This window comes from the organism of the source record quoted next, unplaced genomic scaffold (assembly GCF_019419815.1).
Source record: "Pyrus x bretschneideri cultivar Hongxiangsu unplaced genomic scaffold, Pyrus_bretschneideri_v1 Contig5, whole genome shotgun sequence".
In the NCBI taxonomy this organism is placed as follows: domain Eukaryota; kingdom Viridiplantae; phylum Streptophyta; class Magnoliopsida; order Rosales; family Rosaceae; genus Pyrus; species Pyrus x bretschneideri.
The window spans coordinates 10,609,402-10,627,684 of NW_025999787.1; the positions used below are offsets into that span (position 1 = coordinate 10,609,402).

Genomic DNA, 18,283 nt, shown 5'->3' on the forward strand with positions numbered 1-18,283 from the left:
TATATATACAAACCCTAGTATTCGTTATTCTCCTTATTAAGTAGGCTTGAGTGTTGCACTACAATATTACAAACTTGTTCCTCAATTTGTTTCCCAATTTTTTGAAGCAATGTCGACCGAAGAAAACCCTAATCCCTCCTCTGTAGTTCGCTTGGACGTCGGAGGAAAAATATTCCGGACCACCGTTAGTACTTTCACTGCGAGCCTCATTCGAGGCTAGCTGCAATGTTTAGCGGTCGTCACAACTTGCAGCAAGACGAGAATGGAGCTGTTTTTATCGACAGGGATGGAAAACAATTTGGGCACATTCTTAACTGGTTAAGAGACGGCAAAGTCCCTACCTTACTAGAAGATTCTGTATATGAAGAACTTCTGAGAGAAGCAGAATACTATCAGCTAGTTGGGTTAATGGATGGAGTACAAGATGTTCTAAATAAGAACAAAGGTGAAGAGGACAAGCCATGTCCAGATTTAACTCGTGCCGGTGTTATCGACAAGTACTTGAAAAACCTTCAAGGTCTTGATCTTTCTGGCCTCGATCTGTCTTACCTGGACCTGTCAGGTATGGACTTCACCTATGCATATGTGAGAAACACAAAATTCTCCGATGCAAATTTATCGGATGCAAAGTTTACGGGGGCGTATGCTGAGGGTGCTATCTTCGACAATGCGGAGTTGAGAGGATCATGTATGTGTGATGCAGATCTTGCTGGAGCTTCTTTTGTGGGTGCTGATCTTCAAGGTGCTAATTTTCGTGGGGCAAGTTTGAAAGGCTGTAGTTTTGAGGAGGCATATATGAAAGGGGCAGGCCTTTATCATTAGGATATGCCAACGGTCAATTTGAAGGGAGCAATTGAAGTTGACTCGATTATAGTTACAAGAAAGGGGTAGAATTAGGGTTCAATTAGGTTAAAAGAAAGGATTCCTTCTGCATAGCCATGACAATTGGCAACAACAAAATTATTATTTACTAGTCATTCCAAAAGAACTCCTTTTTCTTTTGTTTTGGAATTTTTACGTGGGTTTAGATGAATCCTCTTGGTGAACATTTTGGTCATCATCGGTATACTCATCCTCATTTTGTTGTGGGTTTGGCAAGTCTCATGTATTTTTATGTTTTATGAATTGGACTACTTTCCAACCACTCATCACCTTTGGATCATCAATGTAGAATACTTGTTTTGCCGTATTGACAAGGATGTAGGGATCATCCTCAAACCACCGGGTGTTTGTGATGACAAATAACAAATACATATCTCGATTGTCTAAGTTCGTATCATACCAATGACACTTGAACATCATAACTTCCTTGCTGTTTGTGTCTAACAATGAATCACACTTAAAAGTTGCCCAAAAAAAAAAAAAAACCTATTCACATTTACCCCCGAGGAGAAAAACTCCACTGTTTTGAGTGCACAATTTACTGTCTCGTTCAGCTGTTAAGAATTTAACTCCGTTCACGTGACAATCAGAGTATGTTTCAGCACTAACGGGACCCAACGAAATATATCATCGGACAAAGGTACTTAAGTTGATGAGCTAAATTTTCTTCGAGCAAACCTTTACACAATACGCGCCATTTTTTCCTTAACGCCAAAACTTTGCCCAACGAATGTTATCTTATCCTGCAAAAAATTTTCGTCATGCAAAGCCTTTGACAAAACCTTAAATAATGGCCAACCTTGCCCAATAAACGTATATTTTCGTCAAGTAAACTTACTTGACCTGATGAAATATGGTTGGGCGAGCAAGTAGTATTTTATGGTTCTGCACTCCTTTACAAAACCTAAATACTCAAAAACTCATACTTAATTAAAATAAAATCCTCCCTTGTTTTACATGACTAAATAATATGACAAAAAAAAAAATTCTATAAAACAAAGTAAAAAAATTTGCAACTCAAATGATTCACTCCAACTTTTGAGGTCATGAATTCTACTTTTCTTTCTGGGTAGGATTTTCTTCTCTTCTATTACCATTCTCCTCCATCTCCTTATCTCATACTCTTTTCTTTTTTTGTCTTACAATAAGATGTAAACATGATGTAATCGTAATCGTTTAAGTAAGAGGAGAAAAAAGAAGAGAGAGATTAGAAGGGAAGAAAATTCTACTCCTTTCTTTCTTCGGTAGTTTTCTAAACTAAAAAAGCATGCAAAGTCTAGTAATATAATATAAGAGGAAATTAGATTCCACACCCATCTTTCATGTTTTTTAGACTGAACAGGGTTACTTTTTAGGATTTGATTTCAACTTATTTAAATTACATTTTTAGTCAATTGGGCCTTAGTAGATGAGCACTTTAATTTTTAGTCAATTGGGCCTTACAATGAGGGCTTTGTGGATCGACTTAAACGGATGAGGATATGTTCTTCGAATCATCTCCCTATATCCGCACATTTTATCGTTAAGAATTTTATTTTAAAGAAAAAATTAAAATAATTTTTTATCGTATAATATACGATGAAATTGTTGGATATGAGTATCTTAGACAGAAACGCAATAAAAAGGCCTTCACACTCGACGGTCGGTCTCCCTCGAAACGCAATCAAATCCTCCGAAAAATCAAAAGCTAAAATTCAAAACTTTTGGGAATTTGGGCAAATCTGAAGGAAGCTCGAGCTGTTAATCTGTTGTAATCGATGGGGAAGAGAAAAGAGCGTCGTCTTGCAGCTAAGACCAACGCTGGTCGCAGAGTCAAGCTCGATCTCTTCGCGGAACCCTCCGGTACTCTCTCTCTCTCTCTCTATATATATATATATATGTATATATATGTATGTATATTTGTATATTTGTGCTTGTGTGCTTACATGCATGCATTTGTGTATGAGATAATTTGAATTATTGAGACTACCCATTACCCTGTTTTGGATTTTTTTATAATGTATTTGTTTTTCCTGGTTAATTGTATGTATTTCGTTTTTAATGGCTTTCTGTTCATCTCGTTATATATTGATTAGGTTGTCAGAAAATTGAGCTGAATGAAGTGAAATTTTATGCAATTTTGACAGGAAAGAGGTTTCTTTTAGAGTAATGATGGATTAAGGTCTCTTATTGTACAATCTAGATATTCTGCTTGTGTAGTGAGTAGAAGTGCTTTTCTTATAAGCATGTCGAAGTTTTTATTCAAAAGTCAAGTGCTTACTGGAAAAGCACCTAGCGGTCCCAAACAGGTTCTTTCTTAGTATCGTTATGACATTATTTTTTAGTAAAGATGGCATCTTGTATTACGGGATTGGGTAATATAGATGGTTTGTGCGTAGTTTATATGGATTTTGGGTGTTATGTTGAGGACCTTTTTTTTTGCTTTTATAGGAGATTTGGGTGGCTCTGCAGAACACAATGAACATGGAGAAGATACTAAATACAAAGGCCATGCTGGGGTACCCAATTCACCATCTTCTTCAGGTGGGTTCCGTCAGTTTTCTTCAAAAAGGACTTTGTAGAGAGGACATGTGTGCTCAACATTATGTTGTTCGGTGGAATTTGGATACTATATGTGCAAGACATGTTATGTTATTTTCCTCCCCCCTCGAGATTTTGTTTTCAGACTGTAGGGTGGCTGTTGTCACGTTCAGAACATTCGTTGTCAGATCATGTCGGGCCCTGCCACAGTGCAATTATGAGTCACTCCCATTCGTTATGCCCTTTATGGCAGCCGCAAAGCGTTTTGGAGAGTTCGGCTGGGATTTTTTTCTATCGGTTCGTATGTCCTGGCTTTATTTTGCATTGTACTTGCTGACATTTTTCTTCCTTGTGAACAGGTGGCTGCAATGAAGAGATACTAATCTTCTCAATTCAAATCTATATACTTAGACAACTGTTGTCTCCTCAATTTTAGTTGCTCTTACTTCCGTTCTACATTAATACTCCTGCCCATTTGTTTGTTTAGGTCCTGATATGTTCGTGATTACTATGTAGATAACATATCCCATTAAAAGATTAGTAAATAGATAATATGATGGATCGGATAGTGTTTGACATGCTAGTATTATTATGTCTGCAGGTCAGAATTTACAAAATCCACTGCTGTTACTTGGGCAATATAGTGATGACGATTTGGATGATGATTCAAATCATAGCGATGTTTCTGCAGAAAATTCCTCGCCTGACAAAAGCGATGAGGTAATTAAATAAATTTCTTTATGCCATTCCAGGGCTTAGATGTCAAGATGTGATAAGTTGGGTTTCTCTTTAAGCAGTAATGCTCAAGCTAGGTATTAAAAGTAAATTCTGTTTACCTTGGAAGCCTTTCTTTTTTTGTCTCTTTCAGGTTAAGAGTTCGCTTGGTGAATCTCGTGAGCATTTGGATGCCAATGCTTGTGAAGACATTGCTTCTCAGAAGGTTGAGAAACAGGGAGGTAATGCAAATTCTGCCCAGCAAGATTGTGAGCAGAACATGGACCACAGTGATAAAAGAGAGAATGATGATATCGTCTCTAGTGATTTACGTACAGAATCGGATTTGAAGCAACAGATCTCTGTTCCTGAAACCTCAAGCGTACAAGTCATTGGAGATGTTAGTTCAGGTTGGAAGATTGTGATGCATGAAGAGAGTAATAACTATTATTACTGGAATACTGAAACTGGGGAAACTTCATGGGAAGTCCCTGATGTTTTGGCCCAGGAAACGAAGTTAAGTGACCAGGAAATGCCTACTACTGTTGGAACAACAGATACAACAGATAATGCTACTGGTGGTGCAGAAGACTCTAACTTAGCTTCTGATGTGAAGTTAGATGGTTTCTCTAATTCTGTCACAATTGAAGGGGATGCCAATATGATCCCTCATGGAATAGAATCGCACGGACATGTGTCACAAATTGACAAGTGGAATCTAGAATTCAATAAAGGAGCCACTCAAGATACAATGGCTAATGAAGATTATGAATCAGCGATTGCTCTCTCCTCTGGTCTTATCAAACATTGTGAGACATTGTTAGGAAGATTGAAGTCACTGCAAGGGTATGACATGTTTTGCCATTCTTTCCCCAAGCGTCCTACAACACAAGCATCCTGCTTTCTTAAATTTATTTGTTTGCTCATCCATTTAGATTTATTTGTATGTTTCCCTTTGTTTTTGTTCTTTTCTTCGAGATGTTTAATAAATTAGTCTATACGTTTCAGGTCGAAGGACCTGCTGCCAGGTCTCAACTGGATCACAAAGTACACTATGGAAGTTGAGATAAGGCTATTTGATATTAAGTCTCTTTTATCTCACGGTTCATCTCTGCTTCCATTTTGGATGCACTCTGAAAGACAACTTAAACAACTAGAGAGTGCTCTTGACGATGAAACGTCCAAGATTGTTAAATCTCTACAGTCGAATGATACTGAGGCAACTAATCCATCTTTCTACGAGGCTAACAACAATTTTCAGGAAAAAGGGGGGTATAAAAGTGAAGTAGATCAAGTTGGTACTCTGGATGATCGTCATGTTACTCCTATTATTGATACATCAGCAATAGTTTCTAAAGATCAAGATGTTAAAAATTCTGGTGCAAATGCTGAGCATGTGTCTGCGTCTGGCTCTCCTACTAGACATATGGATAGTGGCGCAAGTGAACAAGTCAATGAGGTGGTAGTTCCCTATGAGTCGACTACCAAAAATGAGTTTTGTGGTGGGGAAGAGGTTGACATGGATGTGGACATGGAAGTTGAAGAGTCAAACTATGCAGGAGATACAACTATTGAATATGCATTGAATTCCAAGGAGTTTGCTCGACCAGAGCAGCCAATTCATCCAAGTCCACCTTCAGTATACACATCTTTAGTGTCAGAGGATACGTTCACCATTCCACCTCCCCCAGATGAGGAATGGATTCCCCCACCACCACCTGATAATGAAGAAATTCCTCCGCCCCCACCTGATGAGCCCCCACCTGAGCCCCCATATTCTTCTCATCCATCTTACCCTGAGACAGTGCAACCTCCTTATGCAGAGCAATACAATTATTCATATCCAGCTTCCAGTTTTGGGTATTACGGGCATACCGCCACTGAAGCTCCTAACACTAATTTTTATGGACATCCTGAAGGATCCCAACTAGTTATACCCCAGGCACCACTTTACTATGGTGCAGTTCCAAGCACCTACATGGAAACTGCTCAGGTTGCAGTTAACCCTGTTGAGTCTGTCACATATTATGGGCTTCAAGATGGCACAGGACCTGCTGCTCCTGTAGTCAGTAGTGTAGAGCCCTTGCAGTTTCACAGCGAGTCTGCTCCTCTAAGCTATGAAAACCTGGCATCTGATCAGACTGGATCCGTCAACTCCTATTCAGGAGCAGGCAGCAGCGCTTCAAATGTGAATACTGAGCATTTTTCTGTTGATAGTGGGAATGATGGGGGATCTATCGAGGTTCCTTCTACCACAGCCACGGTTCAAGCACCTGCAACTGTTTCTTTGCCATCAACTAATTCTGTTCCTACTGCCGCATCTATTTCTGCCACATCAGTGGCTACCAAGGTTCAATCTAAAGGTAAACCTTTTGTAACCTAATTAAATTGGGTAATTTTTTTTAATGACATTCTTCTATGGCAACCTACTTCACTTTTGTGGTGGAATTAATCTATGACAGATCTTAGATACTCGCATATGATTATAAGCATACTCATTACTTTCCTTTTCTCTTATCAGTTCCACGAATGAAAAAGCGAACAATTGCAGTTGCTTCCTCCTTGAGGTCTAATAAGAAAGTCTCCAGTTTAGTAGACAAGGTATGTTTTTGTCTAATTTTTTCATATCCTTGCATCGTATGATTATGGATCCCCTAATTTTGTTGTCAATTTAACCAGTGGAAAGCAGCAAAAGAGGAGTTGCTTGAAGATGAGGAGGAACCTGAAAATGCATATGAGTTGTTAGAGAGGAAGCGACAAAGGGGAATAGAGGTTTGCTGAACTTTATTTGTACAGTTTTACTGTGCTTTGGCTTCTTCTGGTTTCTTACGTTCCTTTGTTGCAGGAATGGTACGCACAACAAATTACTAGTGGAGAGGCCAAAGATAATGCCAATTTTCAGCCTCTGGGTGGCGATTGGTAGGGTAACCCAAAATCTTATGTTACGCATTACTGTAATTCCAAAGTTTTCTTATATATTCATTATTTTTTCAGGGTGACTTGGTCACTTTCACCATGTCTCTAGACACAACTTCCATGTTATATCAACTTTTTTCTGATTTGATGGTTCTGTTTCCTGCAGGCGTGAGAAAGTGAAGCGAAGAAAAGCTCAATTAGACCGTGAAGCTGCAAAAACCGCAGCAGCATCTACATCTGGGGCTCCTACCGATGGGAACCAGCAGCCTGATATGACCGAACAATCAAACGGTCTCCCACACGGATGGCAGGTATGTCTCACTGACATTTCTGTTTAAGTTGATCCTGGTCGCATTGAAACCCATTAAAAGGAACCTAAACATCGAGTCTTTACTCGCTTTCTAGATTACGTGCTTATTGTTTAATCCGTTAAATGCTAAGCAATTAATTTTCTCTGGCTTGGACGGAGCGGAGTTACTTGTTCAAAATCTGATATATTTTTTCTTTCCGACTTGTTCAGGCCTACTGGGACGAATCCTCAAAGAAGGTTTACTATGGAAATACCGTGACATCGGAAACTACATGGACGAAACCAACAAAATGAGTCTTCAAATTTTTGAGAGATTTTTAAGTAGATAGGATTAATTGTAGCGACGTGTTTTTGCATTTTGTACTCTAGGAGGAGGGTTGGATTAGGAACTGTAACACTCACGTTCTGCCGTACAATAACAATTTTGAAATAATGTCTTGCCAATTTATTCTCCAAATTTGGCTCGGCGTTCGGGCTAAAAATTCATTAATTTTCAAGATTTCGTCAATTTTCCAAGCTAACAAGATTTCCTGCTTTGTGAGTGTTGGGACAACGTCTATCGTACACAATTTTACTCTTGTTTTGCAAGTAGGTTGTTTTCATGAATCGCTCTTTTTCTTACTACTCTAGTAAAGTGAGGAGCCTTGTTGGCTTTGAATCGTTCCTTTTCTAATTGAACTTGTACTTCATTGTTAATTTGCACCTTAAATTTTTGTTCTGGTCTTTTTCCCCCAGAATAAATAGCTAATTTTCCTCCAATTATATTTGATCCATAGTATATCTAAATTTCTACCTAAAAAAGTCACATGCGGTTGTAGTATCTTATTTTCATCACTTAATGTAAGGTGAAGTAGACAAATAGCATTTTACTGTAGTAGCGGAAAACAATGCCCATGCACTTTCGTGCATGTTCAATTCTCATCAATTCCCTTCTCCACTAACATTTAACCATCTATCTCACTACCGCTGTCGTTTGTAACAAAATAGTTCTAGAGAAAAATTGCAAAAATACTCGAATTAGCATTCATTTGAAAACCATTTGGCTTATCAAGTATAAAGGTCAATTATTATTCATTGGCACAGAAAAATACAATGCAAAATCTCCATAATACATCCTCTCAAATTCCATCACCTTCTCCTATTCTCTCGATAGGAACCCTCACTTTCTTTATCCTTTAAGAAGCTTAGGAAAAGAAGAAAACCGAAAAAGGCAAAGCCTCCGGAAAAGTTGCCTCCACCGCCGCCTCCACCACCACCGCCATCGCCATCGTCGCGAGGAGGGAAGCCACTCCCACCATCATCAAGCAGTGGGGACTTCTCCTTGCCTACAGTTTCACTCAACTGTTAGACGATTTCTGACATTATTCCAGAATTTCAGGCAGAGAAACAGTCACATTTCTACGTGAATTCTAAATAACTATCGAATCAAAGGCTGCGAGAGATTACATTTGTCTCCTGCAAACACTCATCTCTAATGTTTCAAAACGATTTTTTTCCTCGGCACTAATAAGAGATTTATACAAAATAATGGCTCTTACCAGGAAGATGTGTAATTGTTGGAGCCTCACGTGTAACAGTCTGCGTTTGCTCTGCACCACATCTGGCATTCTGCAAAATAAAATAGCAAAATCAAGATTTCTTTCCCTTTTTGTTCCTTGAAAGAGGAAGACGGGGATCAATTCCGAAGGAAGAAACAAAGAACTATAAAAAAGAAGCTAGAACAAAACGTAGACTCATCATTTGAACAACGTTTCAAACATCTATGTACAAACAATTTCAAGGTGCTTATCTAAGGGTTATGCACACCAAAATGCAAAATTTGTAAGCCGCAAAACTGGACAAATAACTGAACCAGGTTCCCAATTGATTAAGTCCAGATATTTGAACTCAATAACTCAAGTGAAAGAATTTTAAAAACCCATGCCGGTATCTTGCCTCACCAACTTTTACGAAAATGTACGAAATGCATCAGTTAATGCTACAAGGTCACCATTCTCAGGGTTCAAATCAATGAATTCACACGATATAAATGCTTCAATTATCTCGAATTGCTAGGGAAGAGTATAAAATAGTGATCCGGCATGCATGCAACAATTCAAAATTTTTACACCATATAAAGGCAAGGTAAAAAAATGAAACTTTATATGAAATAACAAACTAACCAAGGCACTAGCACATATTACAGAAGCAGACTGCCTTCCATTTGAAACCATGACTGGATTTCTTCTCTCGAGTGGAAACTCTGCACCAAGCCCCACCGCTCCTATCTTAAGATGCACCATTTTTCCATCAACATATACTTTTTTCGGTCCACAGCTAGTAAGCTTAAATTGTCCACGGCACTGACCTACAGTTTTCACCATATACAACCAAACATCATAAGAATCACACGCCATTCTCAGAAACCCAATCGATATCATCAAACTGAAAATTCCAGTAAAACAAAATTGCGACAAACACAGTTATGGAAGTTCTTCGACGAGAATCTTTTCTTGCAAAATCCGAAGTCATAAACGGGTAATCAAAATCAGTGGGAAAATCAGATAACGGAATCTCTGAACCTTCAAATCCACAGAAACTTAGGAATGGATACTCATAAGTACCTGCTGGCAATGGAGGCGAGTTCACGATTGCACTTGCACCAGTCAACATTGGCATCTTAATTAGTGATGAAGATTACCTGAGAAAACAAAAACCAACTCTTTTCACATTACGAATATAAACACTACACAAATACATACGTACATACAAACATACATACATACATACATACATACATAGCAGCACATGTTACTAGAGACATGCACACATAAGTATTATACTACTTTGGTTTGACAAGACGATATTCCAAACTACTCTAATTTACGGAAAACGGACATTAGAACTTGGGTGCTGGCCAATTTGCCAAACCCCACTTCTCCTAAAGCTACATGCTATTTATTAAGATTGCAAACTAAATTAATCAGATCATTAATCGCTAATGAATAACGGGTTATGTTTGTTTTCATGAATTCAGGCTCAAAATATGAACTATAATTCCAAATTTTCGATATTTAATTACTTTTCAAGTGAAGTTTATCAGAACCCAATATCTCCTTACCGGATAAAGACTCCTCCTTTGGCCCTCAGAAACAGCAGAAAATCCTGAAGCAGAAAACCCCTTTCAAAGAACCCTATCCCTAAATTGCCCGCAACTCCGAAACTGAAGGAGGAGATTTTGATGTTTTGTGGAGGTGGAGATGGCGGTGGAGGTGCAGGTGGAGGTGGAGGTTGGGGCTGTGTGTTGATTTCGCTGTGGACGCCAATCGAAGGCGGTGAAGTAACGACCGAAATACCAACGGTGTCGTTTAGTTATACTTTCCCTTGGGACAGCTGAACTGGGCCTAATCTTTGCCCAAATCTTAAATTCGGCCTGCAAAACAAAAGGGCCTATAGGCCCACTTTTACTGACTTCCACGTTTGTTCTTTCAGCATCATCTTGAAAATCCAATCTTAAATCCATCAAGTTGAAGAATTTTCCACGTTTCTTTGATGTCTTAGGCATTGTGAGTAGTCTAAAATTTGGACTATGGCAACTCTGCGGTGTATTACTAGTTGAAGTAGATAATGTTAGCGAAGTTATATTTTTGTACATGTTGTATTAGTTAATGAATTTATTTTATTGAATGTTAGTTGCGAGCATTATTTATCATGTCATATGTGGTATAAAAAACGATCTCCGTTGCATTACTCATTTAAATGTAATAATAAGTTGATGTAACAAATTTTAGGAAATTGGATATTGTACCTTAAAGTATCCAATAATGCATAATTGTGTTTAAGTCTCTCTTTATATAGTCTTGTGTTATTTACTCAGAACATCACAGTGACAGTGTATCCGTTACATGTAAGTTTTCTAATCCCTATTGCTGACCTACTTGGTTGTTATCCTATTTGGATTCCATGTGATTACGGATGAACTTGAAGGATTTTATCAAATTGAAACGGTTTGTTCGGGTGTTGACATTATAATTTGGCCCAAAAAACCAAAAAAAAATTGGAAACCGCCAAGAGGCAAATTATAATTTTGTTATATATCTCCAGCAAGAAAAATGAATCCGTTTATGATTTGGAAATCAATTAGAATTAGGGTAGGATTAGGAAACTGGCTCAGTACTATATATACGTGCTCCTGCCTCATGTTTTGTTTCATCGAACTCTCTCTTGTTTAAAGCAATTATATAGCTAAATACACCTAGCTCTCTTCTCCCATGGATCCCAAGATTGCACTCCGTTTTCTTCTTGTTCTTCTTCTCACCTCCCCTCTCTTTAATACCAACACCATGCAAGCTGAAGCTGTCCAACCCTACGAAGAAACAAAGAAACACGAACCATCGAGGATGATCAACGTCGGTTTGGTGTCAGCCGTACTCGCCGACAAAGGGTATCATGCCATGTCACTTACCCTAGACATGGTTCTTGATGCTACAAACCCTAACACCACTCTTACCCTATTTTGCCCACAAGACAAAGCTTTCTTTAATTCGAAGTACCCGCAGCCTCCGTTGACGCTCCTCAAGTACCATGCTGTGCCATTCAAGATGGACAAAGATTCTATGGAGGCCTCTTTTCGTCACGGTTCCAAGGTTGATACTTTTCTGCCAGGTCACCCTCTCGTCGTTACTTCACTACCGGCCGGCACGCATGGATATGCTTCTCTTAATCTTGTTAAAGTTACTGAGTGGGATCTCTATAACAATGGACGACTGATTGTTCATGGGGTCGAGGACTTCTTTGATCCGGCTTTCCAAACCATAAGGTATCCACAGTACGACCTGGTTGCGAAAGATGTTGTTAGTTCTGGTGGAGTTTCTTGGCTCAAGGCGGCAACGGAGAATTGGTTTCTTGTGCTAGGTCTGGCTGCTGCTTCCACTATTGTGCTCGTTCTCGTATTTTACTTTTGTTCTAAGCCTTCGAAGACCGATGATTTTCGGTATTCTCCTTTGTATTATGGGGTTCTTGGTCATGTATCATTAAGTGATTAAATTTTGTTGAACTATGTTTGAACTTGATTAATCTTTTGTATATTCCCCTTGTTCTTGCTTTCTTTTTCTTTTTTTCTTTTTTTTTTTCTGTGAAAGGTTACAAAATTTTAATCGAAGATAAATCGTAGAGTGACATTCAATTGACAATAAATAGTCAACCGTGATTTATATATACACAACTAAAATCGTTTCACCTTAACAGAGAATGAATTTTCAATCACAAATATGCTTAAGTTCTTTTCTCCTTCCCAAAAATTGTTGTGGCTGAACGTTAGGCCTATCATAGATTAAAGATTTTGTTGATGCTGGTCATTTAGTGGTTAATTAGAAGATCAAGAGTCAAGACAGTGAAAATAACATGGCTTACAACTTCGGTACGTAGTTAAGTAAGAGCATTTACCCTCGAATCAAAGTTTCAGAGTCCCAATCCTCCTCTCTCAACATTGTTATTACGAAAAAAAAAGGAAACAATACATGCATGTGCTGCATCGTAACTAAACAAAAACAATTTAAATGAAGCTTCTTAATATGTTACTAATCAATAAATAATACTACAGCCTCAAAAGTTCTATCAAAATTTCAGAAACCCAAAATTCATCAGGATCTTATTAGTTTTGGTGTTGATAGTATTATTCTTATGCTGAAGAAGCTACATGCATGCATGCATGCGACATACATTCACTCAACTCAACATTTTTCCATAAGTAACTGAGCAGAGACTGAGTGTTGAAGGCGACTAGACTGTACTTTTCGCGACCTCCGAGAGGTTGGAGCTGACGGATCCCCCCTACACGGTTGAGGCCTGAGCCGATACTTGAAGTTCGGTGGCGTCTGCAGCGGAATGAGCCAGCATGAGTGGTTGGGGAGCAGAGGCAGTTTTTCCACCTTGATGATTTTGGAGTATCTTGTGATGTTGGTGAAGCAAGCATGTGATATGCTTCTTGAAATCCTCTAGGTTAAGTTGTGGTATGGTTAGGCTTTGACCCTTGCACTTGATCCCTGTGTTTCGGGATTTTGCTCCACCTTTTCAGCCATATTCTTCGGTCAAACTTCAACCAAAAAGAAAAATAACAACCGTTATTTTATAGTGTCATGGTGGCTAATCTATCTCTAATATTATGCATTCACCTCTGCACTTGAGATTTTCAGTCCGATGACAATTGTTTAAAGAGAAATGGTTCTCAAGGATATTAGATTTCAATTGATATTTGTAGTTTTCTTAAGGATATTAGATTTCCAATGATGCTTGTAAATTTCTAGCTTGTTTATTTACGTGGCATACATACTGAAATGATTAGATATGATTGATGACTTTCTATGTGTTTACTAACACACGAGCATCAAAATTGTTCTGATTCATAACTTTTCCCTAGTGTCATTCATCGAACAATGTGACGAATGAGATATATAAAGCGATTGGATAGTGCAATTCGCATATCTTTATTTACCTCCCACACACCTTGTTAATTTTGTTCATTGATTTTCATCCGATGACTAAAAATTGAGAGGGGTACGGTATGAGAAGTAAAAATTGAGCGCTACCCTTTGCCAAACCCCACTTCTTCTAAAGCTACATTCAATTGATTAAGATTTAAAACTAAATTAATTGGATCATTACTAGCTGATAATAATGGATTATATGATGGTTCATGAATTCAGCACAAAATATGAACTGTAAATCCAAAATTTTTGAAACTTAATTACTTTTCAGGTGAAGTTAATCAAATATCTCTTGCTCGATAAAGACTCCTCCTTTGGACCTCAGGAACAGCCGAAAATCCTGAAGCAGAAAACCCCTTTCAAAAACCATAACCTAAATTGCCTGCAACTCCGAAATTGAAGGAGTTTTTGATATTTTGCGGAGGTGGGCGTATCAGTTAAGAATTTATTTTATGAGTAATGTTATTCATACCATATTTTTGTACCACATTTTCATACCATCTTAGTGGCATTTGATGTGGACAACGACATTATTTAAATTAATTAGATTTTTAAATGTAGTTTATTATTTAATAAACTAATAATTAAGAAAAATTAGCTAATTAAATGATGATTGTAGTATACGAGGAGTCTTTCTCTTTCCTTTTATTGGGTTTTGCAAATTTTTCAAATGATGTGGTTGTCCACATCATAGAAATGTGGTATAAAAACATGGTATAAATAACATTACTCTTATTTTATTAAATGTCGGTTGTGTGCATTATCTACCACATTACACTAATATGGTATAAAAAAAAATTATATCTCTGGCATTACTCATTCAAGTGTAAGAACGTGTTGATGTTACGAATTTTAGAAAATTAATTGGAAACTATACCTTAAAGTATCCAATAATGCGTAATGATGTATAAAGTCTCTCTTTACATAATATTGTGTTATTCACTTGGAACACCATAGTAATGGTGCACCAATTACATAAAAGTTGTTTTAATCCGTGTTGGTACTCGGAGAAATATGACCTACTTAGTTGTTATTGTATTTGGATTCCAAGTGATTGCGGAATGGCTGAGTTGAACTTGATGGATTTTATCATTTGAAACGGTTTGTTAGGGTGCAGACATTATAAGTTGGCCCAAGAAACCGAAAAAATATGGACACCGCCAAGATAATGAAGTTTGTTATATATATCCAGAAAGAAAAGTGAATCCCTTTACGATTCGGAAATCAAATAGAAATAGGGTAGGATTAAGAGACTGCCTCAGTACTATATATACATGCTCCTGCCTCATATTTTGATTCACCAAACTCTCTCTTGTTGAAAGCTCTCTAATCTCCCATGGATCCCAAGTTTGCACTCCGTTTTGTTCTTGTTCTTCTTCTCACGTCCCCTCTCTTTATTACCACCACCATGCAAGCTGAAGCTGTCCAACCCTACGAAGAAACAAAGAAACACCAGCCATTGGGGATGATCAACATCGGTTTGGTGTCAGCGGTACTCGCCGACAAAGGGTATCATGCCATGTCACTTACCCTAGACATGGTTCTTGATGCTATAAACCCTAACGCCACTCTTACCCTCTTTTGCCCACAAGACAAAGCTTTCTTTGACTCCAAGTACCCGCAGCCTCCATTGACACTCCTCAAGTACCATGCTGTACCGTTCAAGATGGACAAAGATTCCATGGAGGCCTCTTTTCATCGTGGTTCCAAGGTTGATACTCTTCTACTGGGTCATCCTCTCGTTGTTACTTCCCTACCGGCCGGCACGCGTGGATATGCTTCTCTTAACCTAGTCAAAGTAACTGAGTGGGATCTCTATAACAATGGACGGCTGATTGTTCACGGAGTTGAGGACTTATTTGATCCGGCTTTCCAAACCCTAAGGTATCCACAGTACGACGTGGTTGCGAAAGATGGTAGTTCTGGTGGAGTTTCTTGGCTCAAGGAGGAAACGTTGGGTAAGTTTATTGCGGTAGGTCTGGAGACTGCTCTCATGTTGTTTCTTGCGCTTATGCTTTTTGGCGTTTGTGGTGGCCATGCGAAGATCGATGATGTTCACTATCATCCGGGAAATTCTCCAGTGGAAGATTTTTCGGTGTCATTGGACATGTCATCACTATACAAATTGTGGGATACATGTGTTAAAAAGTTAATAGTTAAAAAATAAAATTTCCCACCACTTATTATGTAAAATCATAAGGTGTATCATCCGTATTCCTGTCATAATACAAAATTTCTCCTATTTTCCTTTGTATTAGTGAATTCTTGGTCACATATCAGGTTGAACTATGTTTGAACTTGATTAATCTTTTGTATATTTTGTGAAAGGTGATGGAAGGGCAGACAGTAATTGGATGGTTTTCTTTATTTTGGCCTATAAAGGTTATTGAATAGAGCTATAAAAAAAAATAAAGAAATATGCACTAGTAAAATCATCGAAGATTGACAATAAATAGTACTAAACCATAATTTATATATAATTATATACACGACTAATATAATTTCAGCTTAGCCGGAGAATGAATTTTCAATCACAAATGTGTTTGAAGTTCTTTTCTCCTTCACAAAAATTGTCGTGGCTGATGGTTATTTCGTGTTACAACTTCAGTACGTAGTTAAGCAAGCATGTGAGTATGCTTCTTTAAATCCTCTAGGTTAAGTTCTGGTATGGTTTGGCTCTGACTCTCGCACTTGATCCTTGTCATTCGGGGATTTTGCTCCATCTTTTCCGCCATATTTTTCTGTCAAATTTCAACCAAAAAGATAAATAACAACCGTTATTATAAGCGTGTCATGCTGGCTAATCTATCCCGAATATCATGTATTCATTCTACACTCGAGAATTAAAATTCGGTCAACGATTTAGGTTATTAAAGATTTTAGAAGTAGCGATGATTTTTTATTTTTCGCGTGTTTACCGACACACGAACGTCAAAATTATTCTAATTCATGATTTTCCCGTAATGTCATTCATCGAACAATGTAATAGATGAGATATATAAAGTGATTGAAAAATCATGTCATTCAGGATGTATGAGAAGTAAAAGTAAGTGTATGTATAGCATTATCCACTTCTGCTAAAACTACAGGCTATTGATTAAGATTAAAATCTAAATTAATCGGATCATTACTGGCTAATAAATAATGGGGTATGTTTGTTTCCATGAATTCAGCTCAAAATATGAACTGTAAATCCAAATTTTCGGAACTTAATTACTTTTCAGGTGAAGTGTATCAAAACACAATATCTCTTGCTCGATAAAGACTCCTCCTTTGGACCTCAGAAACAGCCGAAAATCCAGAAGCATAAAACCCCTCAAAAACCCTAACCCTAAATTGCCTGCAACTCCGAAATTGAAGGAGGTTTTGATGTTTTGCGGAGGTGGACGTTTGTGTGTTGATTTTTATATGGACGCCAACCGAAGGCGGTGAAATAACCGAAATACTGAACGGTGTCGTCTTGTTTTTATTCTTCTTTGGACAGCTGGGCTAGGCCCAATGTTTTCCCATATCCTCAATTCGGCCTGTAAAGCAAAAGGGCCTATAGGCCCACTTCAACTGACTTCCAAATTTGTTTTTTCAATGGATATTTTAAATGTGGTCCTTAGTCTTTAACACTTTTTTACTAAAACCTTAATGGTAATCAAAGTTTGATCAAAATCCCTTGATTTTGTACACCTCATTATATTACTATTAATATTTATAGTTTTATAGTTTTGACATTAATTGTTTGATATTTTATGAGATTTATAATCCTATAAATTTAAAATCCCTCATTATAATACTATTAGAAACGGCTACAATAAAAAGTTTTCAAACATTTTAATTGAATAAATGGATAAAAGCTATGTAACAATAAGAAATAATAAATGGCAAAAGAATGTATCCATAGTGTTAAAAAATTGGTACATTTCAATATAACAAAGTGGTACATTAATAAAGAAGAATGGGTAAATTATAAATAAATTAGGTTACAAATAAAATATTAAAAAATTATGAGTACAAATAAAATTTTAAAAAATATGGTGCAAAAAGAAATTAATACATGGGTACAAATTAAAACTAAAAATAAAATACTATAGCTTTAAAAAAAGGTTGCAAATTAAAAGTGGGTACAAACTAAAAATATAAATATATGATACAAAGTTTAGCCATACAACATAAATATACCATATGTAATTTTTCTATCATTGATTAATTATACAAGGTCACGTGACGGTAAACATATGGGCATAAATATAAATAAAACTATAAAAAATATGGGCACAAAAAGAAATTAATATATGGGTACAAATTAAAATTGAAAAGAAAATTGGTACAAATTAAAAAAGGTTTGCAAACTAAAAATGGGTACAAACTAAAAATAAAAATATATGATAAAAAATTTAGCCATAAATATAAATATACTAATTGTAACATTTTTAACAGTAAATGAATATTTTTAGGTTAAAATATTTTATTATTAAAATATTAATGA

General features: G+C 37.1%; 3 protein-coding genes across 6 annotated transcripts; 2 read left to right on the top strand and 1 right to left on the bottom strand.

Moving 5' to 3' along the window:
- Positions 1–225: 225 nt before the first annotated feature.
- Positions 226–822, top strand: LOC125470220 (FH protein interacting protein FIP2-like). The gene is made up of 2 exons (XM_048568987.1): positions 226–562; positions 704–822. The coding sequence occupies exons 1-2, from the start codon at positions 226–228 to the stop codon at positions 820–822; spliced, it is 456 nt and encodes a 151-aa protein (XP_048424944.1).
- A 1,651-nt stretch (positions 823–2,473) lies between these two features.
- LOC125470218 lies at positions 2,474–7,832 on the top strand. Of its 3 annotated transcripts, none has more exons than XM_048568982.1 (10): positions 2,474–2,724; positions 3,313–3,405; positions 4,004–4,122; positions 4,271–4,962; positions 5,125–6,479; positions 6,638–6,717; positions 6,796–6,888; positions 6,962–7,035; positions 7,199–7,343; positions 7,553–7,832. In XM_048568982.1, exons 1-10 carry the CDS (start codon positions 2,640–2,642, stop codon positions 7,634–7,636), a joined length of 2,820 nt encoding a protein of 939 aa, XP_048424939.1. In that variant the 5' UTR covers positions 2,474–2,639; the 3' UTR covers positions 7,637–7,832. The 3 variants fall into 3 exon arrangements, with proteins under 3 accessions (XP_048424939.1, XP_048424940.1, XP_048424941.1); XM_048568983.1 differs by having other exon boundaries at positions 2,668–2,724; positions 3,313–3,889; XM_048568984.1 differs by having other exon boundaries at positions 2,668–2,724; positions 3,313–3,699.
- A 519-nt stretch (positions 7,833–8,351) lies between these two features.
- Positions 8,352–10,670, bottom strand: LOC125470219 (protein FERTILITY RESTORER RF2, mitochondrial-like). 2 transcript variants are annotated; one of them, XM_048568986.1, is made up of 5 exons: positions 10,404–10,670; positions 9,946–10,022; positions 9,505–9,689; positions 8,881–8,950; positions 8,352–8,667 (listed from the first exon to the last, which is right to left on the bottom strand). In XM_048568986.1, the coding sequence occupies exons 2-5, from the start codon at positions 9,998–10,000 to the stop codon at positions 8,471–8,473; spliced, it is 507 nt and encodes a 168-aa protein (XP_048424943.1). In that variant the 5' UTR covers positions 10,001–10,022; positions 10,404–10,670; the 3' UTR covers positions 8,352–8,470. The 2 variants fall into 2 exon arrangements, with proteins under 2 accessions (XP_048424943.1, XP_048424942.1); XM_048568985.1 differs by having other exon boundaries at positions 10,443–10,669.
- Between the last annotated feature and the right edge of the window lie 7,613 nt (positions 10,671–18,283).